General features: G+C 27.4%; 1 protein-coding gene across 19 annotated transcripts in view; it reads left to right on the top strand.

Moving 5' to 3' along the window:
- The window catches only part of LOC145297646 (histone-lysine N-methyltransferase 2C-like), a 276,096-nt gene that overhangs the window by 62,716 nt on the left and 199,576 nt on the right, over positions 1-13,804 (top strand). For 17 of the 19 annotated variants that reach the window (XM_080143779.1, XM_080143775.1, XM_080143770.1 and 14 more), the window contains exons 16-22: positions 517-641; positions 2,606-2,743; positions 3,709-3,816; positions 7,342-7,470; positions 10,685-10,732; positions 12,598-12,708; positions 12,975-13,079. In XM_080143779.1, the coding sequence (XP_079999905.1) occupies positions 517-641; positions 2,606-2,743; positions 3,709-3,816; positions 7,342-7,470; positions 10,685-10,732; positions 12,598-12,708; positions 12,975-13,079 (764 nt within the window). The remainder of the gene's footprint in view (positions 1-516; positions 642-2,605; positions 2,744-3,708; positions 3,817-7,341; positions 7,471-10,684; positions 10,733-12,597; positions 12,709-12,974; positions 13,080-13,804) is intronic. The other 2 variants (XM_080143763.1, XM_080143768.1) reach the window with 2 other exon arrangements.

The raw sequence follows: 13,804 nt of genomic DNA, 5'->3' as shown, positions 1-13,804 counted from the left end.
AAAACTCAAAAATTTATGTATGTTAAGGCCTAAAACTGCACTGTTTGTTCATTTTCACCAAGATTTGACATACCCTAGGGCTAAATGGGGTGGGGGTGCAAATGATGAACTTCAACATTTTTTCATGCCTCACTTTCTATGTATTCACATGGAACCACTTCACTTGTTTTTTTAGCAATTTTTATACTTTATGTATGGAATCAAGTTTGTCATTTTAGCAATCCAGGTTAGATATCTAAAACGTTTAATAAATTTTTGAATCATGATTCTAAAATTCTTTTATAATTTGCACAAAATTTGGCAGAATCTTGTTTACTGTTAATTTTTAAATACTTTGTTTTTAATTACTGCAATAAGTTTTAGATTTTTCTCTGCATATTCTGTTCACTGAAAATAAACAGAATTTGTTAGAAAAATATAAAGCATTTATAAAATTATAAATTACGCATTTAGTAAACAAATTAAAATAAACAAAATTCTTTCTTTGCCACTAAGATGCAATTTTTTTCTATTTAGATGGTGATTCTTGTTCGTTTAAAGAGGACATTACTGGAGATATGATTCAAAGTTCCCAAGATTCTTTCTATCTGAATGATGATTCTATGTCAAGTATGGATATTGATATGAGTTCGATAGAAAAAGTAAGTAATTTTTTTTTTTTTTTTTTTTTTTTTTATTCTTTGCCCAAGAGATTGTTTGTCCATATTGTTTGATCATTTATCATCACACTTGGTCAATATTGGTTATAGTCTAAGTTAGAACTGATTTAGTTTTGAGATATTTAGGTAAAGGTGAAAGTTAAACATGCCATTAGCTTTGATTTTTCTTTCATTTTCTAGCCAATGATTTCCTATATCTTGATTTTGAGCTTAAAATTTGGTCAAGTTTGATATTTTGATGGAATTTCAACTTTTAATTTTAAAAAATTGATGCAAAGATCTGATTCTCTTTGATAACAGCTAAAATACTCCAATATAACTAAAATTTTCTTTATTGTTTTTGTGCAAAGTGCACCAACCAATAAGATTAATGATTATTTCTGTGCAACTACTATTGATGGTCCAGATGATTGTGGCTTTTTACAAAATATTTTGTTTGGGGATGGGCTTGTTGCTGGGACTCAAGATTAGTAATATGAATGGTAAGCACACCCAAACTCTTCCTTAACCAAACTTAAGTCAGTGCTAAGATTTACGAAGGGTAGAGCTTGCCACTTAAGCTTGGAGTAAAGAAAAATATTTTTATAGATGAGACTTGCTACTCGAACCTAAGGTTTATGGTGGGGTAATTTTTTTTTTAATTAACTTTTCAATATCCCCCACTCTATATCCACACAAAATTTATCTCCCATAGCAAAACCTCTCTAAAAGTTTAGAATAGCCATGAAATGGATCATTCTGTTAAATTTGAAGGTAGGCATAAGAACTTTGTTAATAGATATAGGTATGAAGTCACTTGTTATCTGTACCCAACTCATTTAAAACTATTAAAGTACTGTTGTCATTTAGTGGTTGTAGCATTGGAAAAAACCCCAAAAGAGCAAAGTTCCTCTTTTCAGTTTGTGGAAAGACAGTCTGTTGCAATTCAGCCTTTTGTTATACTTGTAAGCATTGGATAAACAAGAAATGCAGTCAAAATTCTGATAAATTGAGAGAAAATAATTTGTGTGCAAGATGTGTAAGACAATGGAGATGAATGAGAACTTAGATGTGGATAAAGTATATTTTGATGGCAAAGCTGTTACGGTTGTTGAAGTTTTGTTATCTTGGTGATACCATGGAGCAGATGTGAGTGTGGTTAATGGATGGAATAAGTTGAGGGTAATTCATGCCTTTACTATCCAACCAATCAAGGGGAGAATCTATCGGGTTTGTGTATGTGTAATGCAAAACTTAGACAAGCTTAGTTCTGATGAATTTAAAGAAAGATTAAATCTTAAATCTGGACAGTATAGGAAGATGTGTGAAAAAGAGAATGATATAGTCACATCAAAAGAATGGATGAAAGTTCTTGAATGATTTGACATAGAATAATTCAGATAACAGGTCTAATTCACAAGGGAAAGCCAAAGAAAACATGGGAGGAAGTGATAAAAATGCACTTGAGAAAAAGAGAGATAAAGACCTGATCAGAAACATTAGTTTGGAAATCAATTTTTTAAAGCTGTTTAATACATATCCACATGTAAGATGGATGTTAAACCAAATAGGATTTAAAAATGTTACATTTTATATCAATTTTTATTCATGGTTGGCATTATCCCATTAGATATTGATAAAGGAAGTGATATTTGTACTTTTCATTCAGAGAAATACCTTGAGATCTTAATTAAAAATGAGTTTGAATTTGAATTACCTTACCAGATTGTAAGTATTAGCCAGTTTTATGTCAAATGCAAAATAAATTATTAATGATTTTCATGTTTCTAAGTCTTCAATTTGTGAAAAGAATTTAAATAAAATTTAAATTCAGAAAAAATATTAGTATTTTCAACTTATCAGGAGCAGCATTAACAAAAATATATAAAATTTATTATAAAATACTTTATTTTATTAAAACAAGTATTGTTATTGGTGTGTATAAAATATCTTACTTCTCTTTTCAGCAGACATCCTGTTTTGCTCCTGTTTCTTCAATCTGTGGTAAAGCTGCATCAAAACTGCAGTCAGTTGAGGCTCTTATGCCCAAAATTGGGAAGCTGCACCCAGTTGGACGGAAGAAAATCGGGTCAGGAAGGCCAAAGGTAGGCATCTTTATTTAAAAAAAAAAAAAAAAAAAGGTATTTAAACAATCTTTTGGGATGGGAGTAGTATTTAAAGTACATAATATCTTAATTTGGATTATTCAAACTACCATCCTCATCTTCGATGTTATATTCATGTTGCGGACAATGTAACCTTCAATTTTTTAGAACAAGGGGGTTGATAAAAATAATAGTAATTATATAGTAATTTGACACATTGAAGGTTCCCCAACTTCAAACTAGAATTATCTCCGTATATATATGATCTGCCGATTAAAAGTACTTAGCAATCGGTTCTAAGTTCCAGTCTTTTGGAGGTTGAAGATTCAATCCTTACTACCAGCCATAAATAAGAATAACATAAATTAGTTCTATGTAATGATAATTAACAGGAAAAGAACCATTTATTTACCAAGATTAAATAAAGGTTCAGTTTGAAATTTCATACGAGTTTCAAACTTCCAAAAGATAAACCTGAAGAAGGTTGGAAGTTACATTGGACAAAAATGTAAATATAATCATCAAGAATAGTAGTCTGAATGATACAAATTATCAATTCTCATTTTAATATCTAATCAAGATTATATACAAAAAGGTTTTCTTTTCTAAGCATCTTTAAAATATTTATACTTCCTGTCATTAAGATGCTGAGATAAAGAAGCAATGTTTGTTAAAAGTGGATTTTTATGTACATCATATGCAAAAGTTTTTAAACCCACTCTAACCTTATTTTATATGACAACGCAGATATTTTTTTATTTTCTTAAATGTTTGATTGTATCAAAAAATAGTCTGTTTTATGGTGCATGTCAGTTAACATTTTGCAATATTCTTACAAACATTTAAATGAAAATATAATATCCTAATGCAAAATGTGATTTAACAATTTAAATAAAAGAAAGTTATTATACAAACGAAATAGGGAACTGTATATTATTGATTTCTTTATGGATCTTGTGTTTTAGGGACGTCCTATTGCTGCTGAAAGACGGCGTCAACGTCCAACACATTTAGGTGATCGCAGAAGAGGTCCAAGAGCAAAAGTAAAAACTGGTCAAAATGCTGGGAGTCAGGTTGGTTAATATTATTTCTATATCAGAACTAAAAGCATAATCTCTGTTGAATTTCTTTTTTAATTTTAAATGTATGATTTGGTATAAATAGGTATTTGATGACACATTTTAGTTAGAAGTAACATGTACAGGTTGAATTTTATGTTCATTTGAGTATGTCATATTGCAAACATATCAACCAAGTGGCTGACAATTTCAGGTAAGTGTGACCTAACATTATTTATCCTTATGTTGTAGGGCATCTGACTTTCTGTAGAAATTATCAAATTTTTCTGATAATAATTAATAACTTGTTTATTTCTGGTATCAGTTGAAAGCATTAGGTGTGTAAATAATTTGGGTTTTTATGAATTTTAACCCTGATATTACCAGAAGAATTGCAAGGATCTATAGAAAATATTGCCTAAATATAAATGTATGTGCATACATATGTATATATAATGCTGGTTAGTTTTCATCCTGCATTTCTAATCCATAAAAATCTAAAATGATGCAGTAAATTTAATATCTGCAAGTATATAACTGTTCAAAATAACTATTTTTCATCTTTGCAATTATCTATCATCTGGACAGTGAATATGTTCTGAAAAAGAGAAAGATAAAAAGAAAATTTACATCATTACATCTCATCAATAAGCTGAGAAAATGTTTGAAATATTTTAACTGTTAAATATTTCATATGGAATCTGCAATTTCATGACAATAATGATTAAATTATAGATGTTTACTAAAATTTATCTGAGAATATTCATTTATTTTGTTTTGTTTTTACAAGAAGTAGTGTTGGGCAAGATTGTTTTTTTTTTTTTCAAGTTAATTTGTAACTGTAAGAGTATGTGTTTTGTTTTCATTTTGAAACAAATTACCAAAATCTACAAACTAACTTAAAAGAACATAAACAAAACTAATATTACCCTTTTTTTTTACGTTGACATAGCATCTCTATAACTCTTACTTAACCTGGCTTTAACTCTGCTTTTATTTAATTTTTATTGTAAGCTAAAAGTATAATTTTTCAAAGGAGACTTACTTTCATTAATCATAAAAATGAGAGCAATTGTAAACTATGACCATATAAACTTAAAACTTATTCAAACCAGAATATTATATTATTCTTAGAAACTTTGAAAAAAAAATGTTATATACAGCATTTTCATAAAAAAAAGCAAACATATCTTAAATATCTGGTTTGTGTTAATGGATGTAAATAATTTTCTCAATGAAAATGAATATTATTGTTATTAAGCAACTGGGTTAATTTCTGATTTTTATTTATTTATTTTTTTAAATCAGATTTTTTAAACTTGATGGATATTTATTAGTGTTATGGCCATGTTTCATTATCACTTTGGTCGAAATGTGCCACTTATGCATTGGACCGTTACTGGTGGCAGATGCCCTAGCTTTGTTCAATCTTGGCCAAAGAAAAAGTGATCATAACATACAATGAAGACGAGCATGGCATTTTCTTTTTTTTTTTCTTTCACATATTTTAGCAATGTTTGACTGCGTGTAATTTTCTTTTTGTTATATTTTATTATTACTGACTGAACAAAATTGTCTTTGTAACTTTTAGATTGCATGAATGGCAGTGTTAAACATAAGGTGATGAAAAATACTACAAATTTTATCAATATTTTTGTGTAGATTTTGGATTCCGGGTATTATTTGCATGGAGAGTGAATTTTTGTGACGAATCTGCTGTTATATTTACATGTTCAAAGTTGCATAATGTTAATTTTGCAGTAATGTTAGAATGCAATAAGTAGGTAATTTTAGTAATGTCTCCAATAGATTTATTTAAATAGAACAATCTCAAAAAATTGGAGTTCCGGATTGTTTGAAGTATGCAATTAAGCTATTTATTTTAAAAAGTAATGGTTCACTATTTGGAGTATGAAATTGGACACATTTTTCCTTAAAATTTCAAAGCTCTTCATCAATTCACAAGAAATTCTAATTTGTTATTCTACTTGTAAAATAATATTGATAGTACTCGTCATTCTAATATAAAATTCTCTGTTTTTACTGATTCTATACTCAGATTTTATGTGTCTCTGTACTGTAAGCTATTTGGAGATTAAAATGTATATATTTTAAAAGTTTGTTGGTGTTTCTATATTATAATAACGAAAAAATATTGAATTTCAAGTAAAACAAATGGTACCTATGTAATTATCATGTTGCAATACCCAAAATAATGGAAAACAATATGGTAGAAAAATAATAATTGATGAGAAACTGTTTTTAATAAATCTTAGATGGAGAATAAATTTCGAATTACACTCGTCACGTGACATAAGCAACACAGTTATCTCCCATCAACTTTTTTATTTTTAGTAAGCATAATATGATTTCACTTTATTCTTCTTATTTTACGAACTTCTTTTTTGATTAATAATTATTTTTCTACTTTATTTTTTCATAATTTTTGCATGTTACAATTTGAGACCTGACAATTACCTAGGTACCACTTTTTCACTTGAAATTCAATATTTGTTTTGTTTGTATAATGTAGAAGCACCAGTTTTTTCAACAACATATTTTCCTTTGTAAATGCATAATGTACACACTTAATTTGAATTAGATTTTTAAATACTTTTTTCACATTAACAAATATAATTATCGATTATGTTTGTATTATATCATTCAGTTTTTGTAACTACAGTCAAATTACATTTTCAGAATGCAAATGTTTTTACTGTTTATTTTCATGTAAAATGGGAACAAAATTATTAAAATAATCAATACATAAAGTGATAAAATGCTTCATGAAAGCTTTAGTGTTAGTTTTGATGCTCAAATTGTATTTTTCCCAATAGAGCAGCCAATTTACTGCCACATGGCCAGATGCTTACCTTAATCCATTTAACTGACAATTCAGTTTAATATAGATGTTATCATAAATTATATACTGAAACCAGTATAAGATTTCTTTCTGATTTTTCATTTCTGCTATATTGTTTCAGTAAAATGCTAAAGATTTGCATAGTTTTGTGTTTTTGTTTAATTTCATAAAAAGAAAATTTAAAAAAATGAGACTAAACTAGATTTGAAAAGGAATTTGAATATAGACTGCTTACTTGATACTAATAGAAACTTGTCCTTTTTATTTTGAAAAAGAATATATAATTGTAAGCTAGGGAAATAACAAATGTAATTATCACTTGGAAAGAAAAATGTGTTTTTATTTTCTCTCCTATTGGAACAATAAATAATTATATAATTTAATGAAATATTTGGTTTGAAAAGAAAATGATCAGTTTAGTAATTTAGATCCTATTATAAAATTGAATTTTTTAAGTAGGGTTTCAGTAAAAAATTTCAAAGTGAGGCAATACAAACAAAAAATGTTATTCTAAATGGTTCTTTATTTTGTTAGATGAAACAAACTACTCTATCTTTAGAGAGGTGTGCTTGATATTTGAGATGATTTAATCTATTCTCAAGTTCTTTATAAGTTATTGTTGGCATAGACTTAAAAAGAATATGTATTCTTTTCATAATGACTAAAGTTTTATTTAGACAAATGCCAGATTGAAATTCCCAGAAGCCTACCAACTACGACAAAAGACACCTGAAGAAGGCCGGAGAATACAACGGCCGAAGCGTTATGAAAGTGACAGCACCCCAGATGAGGACAGTCCGAAACATGTAAATAATAACAATATATAATCTCAGAAATATCATAAACAGTTAATATCTAATAATTTAATATAAATTACATTTGCATGTTATTTAAAAAATAAAAATCATAGAGGTTTAAATAGTTAAATGTATTTTTATCATAAGTATTATTCAAGCATGAGAATTCTGTGGATTCCCATTTTTGTTTAAATTCCTTTCATAATTCATCCAGATCCATTAAAAAAAATAGGAGGGGGGGGGTTCTAACTGCAAGTTTTAGATCAGTGACCAATTAAATGGTTTAGCTCATTTTTTTTATATTAACCACAAATAATTTATTGGCACTATAATAATATTAATGGACATATTTTAAACAAATAGTGGATCTATGATAGATTCAAATTTTGGGTATCCTCAATTTTTATCACTAAATTCAGTGACACAAAGAAAAACCAGTATAAATTTTAATTTTATTGTTGAATAAGAAAAAGGATTTTGATATAATAATTAATTTTTTACATCTAGTATAGTCAAATACATAAATATTAAAGATTTCTTTAGATATCAAGACAAATGAAGAAAATCTATTATTTTTGAGAAAAAAGTCTGTCAAATCTAGATTAAAAAAACTCCACCCAAAACGTTTTTAGTCATGTAAAATAAAGAAAAAAAGTATTACTGATTTTTTTTAATGTCATTGAAATATATTTGGAATGTTCATAATTAAGAAAAAATATTTTCAGTCACTAAGTTTTTAATAAACTAAGTTTGAAATTTTATTTTTGTCAAAATAAAATAAAACAAATGAATAATTTTATTTTTGTTTCAAGTTTAGCGTTAAAAATTGAGTATACCTATCAAATAAATGCTTCTGATTTGCACTGTTATTTCCATCCAATTATTTGATGCTTTTTATTTTTACTTTTCATTGGGCATTAGACAAAAAAGAATTTGGTTCAATTGTAATTATAATATCTTATCTATTTTGATTTTTTTTTTTTTTTTTTTTTAGCCAAAATTTTATCTAAAATTGTTCATTTTAATTTGTATTTTTTGTCCTGAAATAACATCATGGTTTACTTCTTAAAATCTTCAAATTTTAATTCAATGCCTAAATTCTCAGTGGCCATATTTTTAATTATCTTCTTACACCAAAAGTATTTAGTCATATTTTGCAATAAGGCCTATTTCAGATAAAATTGATTTTTTTTTCTTTTAGGAATTTTTAGTTATTTGTACTAATTTTATTTTCAGCAAAGAAAATTATTTAAAAACAAATAAAAAATATTTAAAAAATAGTTTCACTTTTTGGTTATGTGGGGAGAGTAGTTTTCTAATTAATTTAATGTAATTTGATCCCCTAATTCATCCTGTGTTAACTTATGTATAATAAAGAAAAACGTATGTCTCTGTTTTTTTTATTACACATAAGAAATTTTAGCAAACAAGTTTTTACAGAATTTAATAAACAGCAGAAATGAAGTCAAACCATGAGTTGATAATTCCATAATAATGGTCATTATAAAAAAATTGTATAACACTTTAAATTTATATACATTAAAAATTACAGAAAGAAATTCTCAGGACAACAGGTACAATATAATACCAACCATTAATGTTATCTAAAATTTAAGCAAAATAGGTCTTATATTCCAATAGCTTCTATACAATTGAACCAAAAATGTACCTTCTACCTCCAAAATTTTTTTAGATTCTATCTGAAATGATAAACTAAGTTCTTTTCTAGAATAGTGTCTCCTTTGGGGAAATATAGTGTTTTTAGAGGTGGCGAACTTTAAATTAAAATAAATCACAGAAAAATATTTTTATTATACAAATATGGTTTATTCGAAAAATAAATTTTTGGCATTTATAATTTGCATATAATTTTTGGCATATGGCCCTCACATATATGGCATAATCTAGAAGTTCAATTTTCACAACTCTATACATTTAATTAGGCTGTATGTTAGCAATAATGCATTGAATATTATCTTTCAAGTGGTCTATTGTGTCTGGTTTATCAGTGTAGACATGCAACTTTGCATATCCCCCAAGAAAATAATCTAATTGAGTGAAATTGCATGAACAAAGTGTCTAGTTGACAGGTCCATTTTGTGAAATTATTCGTTCATCAAATGTTTCTCTCAGTAAATTGATCATATCGCACACTGTGCCATATGACTCTGTCCTGCTGAAGCCACATGAATTGCCAAACCAAGCTGAACTCAAAATAACTAATAGTTGCCAAATCTGCAATTAAAGAAAATAGTTGTTGATTTAAAGTTTGCCGTTTCTAAAAATAAACATACTGTATTTCTTTCCTGAAGTATAGAATCACATGTGGATTACAATATTTGACTGTTGCCTATAAACTTTAATTTTAGCCAGAAATGAATTTCTATCCATCATAATTTAATTATTTGTTTTAATTTCTTTCATGGGGATATTACAGGAAAATAATTTTTTTTTTAACAATCCTGATTTCACATTAAAAAAAATATAGTTTTTATTGTAAGACTGTTTTAAAGCTAAATTGTTAAATAAGATTAGCATTGGTTGTAGTGTCTTTAATCAGCATAAGCATTTTTTAAACATATTCTTTATATATATATATATATATATATATATATATATATATAATTTGGACAGTCTTCATTTAGCATAAATAAATGGTTAAATATTTTAGGCAGTTTTAATCTACATATTTTGTTCAAGTTACCTAAGTGTCATTGTTTCTAATAGATTTAACATAGTCTACACCCAGTACTTTTGGATCTATTGCAGATTACCTGCAAGAGTTTTAAGTGTATATTGTAAACATAAAGAAAAGCTTAAATATTTTTTAAGTAAATATCTAGTTAAATTGTTAATATTAGCAGTTGATTAAAAAGGCATTTTAACTAAGTAACTTTTGAATTAACTTGGTTTTCTAACAAATTTATGTAAATATTTAAACTACTTTATCTTTGCACAACTTCTGAGGATGATTTGTGGTAGAACCAAAGGTACTAGGGACCATAACAACCTGATACATATGCTTATAAAGAAACTTCTACAAAGATTAAACAAAATATGTAAACTAAAATTATTTATAATATATAATAATAAAATGGGGAATTAAAATAAGTTACACTAAATAGAAGTAGAAAAAAAGCAATTTTCACACTTTTAAAGCTTGATAGAAAAATGATTAAGAATATTGTTTTTAAAGAAAAAAAAATTGATTTCTAAATTCCAGCAGGAAGGAGTTAAAAAGAAAAGACCCTATCTTGAAAATAGAAAATCAGTAAGTATCATCTGATAATTGCCAACAATAATATTCTTTGTTATAGTTTTATTAAAAAAGAAATAGTTATACAGTCAACCCAAAATGGTTTCCTAATAATTGGAACCTTTTATGAAAAACCAGATCTCATAGTTATGAGGATTATATTGGATACGATAAAGTGTGAAAATAACATAAACTATTTTATTAAGTAGATCAAAAGAGTATGGCCTGTGCATTATTTACAAAGTCACCACAAAAATAGTTTTATGGACACATTAATCTATAAAACTTATATACATAAACAGATCATTCCTACCAAATTTCATCTTTTATACACACTGGTTTTCGTACTCATATATGCTCTAGACATGCACTTAAAGTTTATTAACAAAGTAAGTGTCATTACAAAATATTTGCTCTATTGATGGATTGAAATGTTGAGCATTGTTTTCTTTCTTGAAGCACAATTTTTTGTATTGTTTCTCTTGTTTGTTTTTTCTTAAATTTAAGACTTTTTAAGCAGTTATTTTTTTTTTATAGTAAACATACTTCTATCTTAAATATTAAATATAAAGCTCAGTTACCAGATTTTATGATTCAGATCCAATATCATTCTGATAATTTTGTCCATTATCACAGTTGAATATTTGTCAGTTATTTTCAATTTATATTTAATAGTTATGTTCCCTCATTCATTGGTCATATAAAGGTATTTATGTATGATGAAATTCAAATATGATATACAAGTTGAAGCAGAGAGAACAGATATTTATGAAAGATTCATAAAATTATTAAATTTTAAAATGCTTTGACACCTGTGAGTTTGTATTAGCATTTGACAAAACAAATCTGAAACAAAATCCTTTTTCAGGTGGTATGCACTTTCATTGATACATTTCTTAAGTCATTCTTGAAAGTTGGCCACCACACTTTCCTGCATTGCCCTGTCGATGTTGGTGACCTCTAACAAACAAATTTTGCTCATACAGACATGCATTGAGATTTCTCCAAAAGAAATGATGCCATTCTTATCTCTAATCATTCATTAGCAAAATGAGGTTGTCATTTACTTCAAGAATTGCCGCTTCCATCTAACATGTAAAGTTACTGTGTATAGGTGTGTGGTTTCAATTGTTGATGCCAAGTTCAGTAGCATTTCTCAGAACAGTGATTTATATTATGCAGCAAAGTTGATCAAATACATAAACCCAAAGTAAAATTGCGTGATGAGTGGAGACAACTTGATTTTGGTGAATTTTGAATCAGCAATGATGTAACGGTGCGGACGTGTGTATGGCAGCTGTATGCAAATGACTGCGCTGTGTGTGAGATAACGTCACGGCAAGGAAAAAAATTATAAAAAGAATGTATGCCCAGACCAATGATCATGTTAGAGACACGTGGGTGAGGTCACAGCCAAGACGAGAAGTCACGCGCAGCCAGAGAAGGAGGAAAAAAGTTCTTTTCTTAAAACCTGAAACGAGTTGAATTTTTTTCCTCTTCCTTTCTTATGTTTCTTGTAACGGAGTCTACAATGTGTTGAGTCCCTACACATAAATTACTATGGTACAATGAAAGTTGTGCTGAATTGTTGTGGCAAACTGTTTTTTTTTCATATTACTCATTGATAAACATGTGATGTTTCGATTAAGAAACAAAAAAAAAACTGTTACCTGTGAAATATGTCTCTCTCCCAGGTAAAGGGAGTATATTTATAGTCATTTAAAAAATGTCTGCTCTCTCTTGCTTTGTAGTTTATAAAATTTTGATTTTATTAAATTGTTTATTCATTCATTATTATTTGTATAAACTTTAGATATGATCTAAAGTTTCTGATTTTAAAGCTGCTAAAATTTTTAGCAAACTTACTTAAATCTGAACAGTTTGTTTCATTTCAGTCAGTTTATCCTACTGCTGTGGACAATGGTGAAGTTGATGATCATTCATCAACTATAGTTATTGCCAATTCTAAAGATGAATTTGTCTTAGAACAGGTGAGATCTCTTTTGATAGCTTTTGAGGAATTAAAAATCCTTTTTGATAAATTACTTAAAAAATGAGAGAAAAGAAAAAAATAAAGGAATAATAAAAAAAATCATTTAAAATGTTACTTTTTTAACTCTTAAAAATGTATATTTTATATCGTACACTTTAAAATTACTTATCAATAGATTATCTTCAAACAAAGCTTTAATTTATAAGTTTTTCTTGTAGCTATTAATTACAAAATTGAATTAAAAAAAAAAAAATTTTTTTTTAGGATATCTGCAAAAGTTGTGGGAGTTTTGGTATTGGAGAAGAGAGCCGTGTGATCATATGTTCTCAATGTGGACAATGTTACCATCCATATTGCGTGAATATAAAGGTAAGACATAAAGTGCAATGTCATTATAAGCAGATCTCATATTTATTATATGATGTCAATTCCACAATAAATTGCATTTGTCAAGATTCTTCACAATTAAGAACTTCATTAAAATTTGTATTTTTATAAGCTTTAAAAATATATCTTTAAAAATGTCTAAAATTTAAACCTTTTAATATTGAACATGTCTTATGAGAAGATCTTGATCATCAGACACCCGTGTGTCTCTACTATTATATAAAAGGAACTTTGTGAGTTCATTTCCTATGGACTCAAAAATGGCTGAGCCGATTTTTATGAAATTTCACACGAAGGTACTTTATGTGGCTGGCAATGTTCTTAGGTTTTGTATTGGAATGTCTTCGATAAGTATCAATAAGTGAAAAAAATCCGATTAAAGAAGAGACAGGCAACTTTGACCGGAGTTAACACCTTACACAACCTAACATCACAAGTGCATTTGAGAAGTTTTATTATCACACAAGCTGAAAGGTTCGACATAAAATCAACAGTAGATTCTTTGATATGATAGGGATGCGTTCGAAATGAATGTTTCTCTTTAGAGCATAATTAAAGTATAATATTTAACTTTTGTATTTTAAACTTTCATCAAACCATTATATATATATATATATATATATTTATGTATGTATAAATATATATTTTCTTTTACTTCGGAGTCACCACTTATCAAAGCTCGAAAGCCAATCAAGGATAAGGGTTAA

The sequence above is a fragment of the Euprymna scolopes genome, chromosome 18 (genome assembly GCF_053919585.1).
Source record: "Euprymna scolopes isolate OS-2025 chromosome 18, ASM5391958v1, whole genome shotgun sequence".
Lineage (NCBI taxonomy): Eukaryota > Metazoa > Mollusca > Cephalopoda > Sepiida > Sepiolidae > Euprymna > Euprymna scolopes.
The sequence above is the reverse complement of the archived record's forward strand: the minus strand, read 5'-3'. Positions and strand labels throughout refer to the sequence as shown.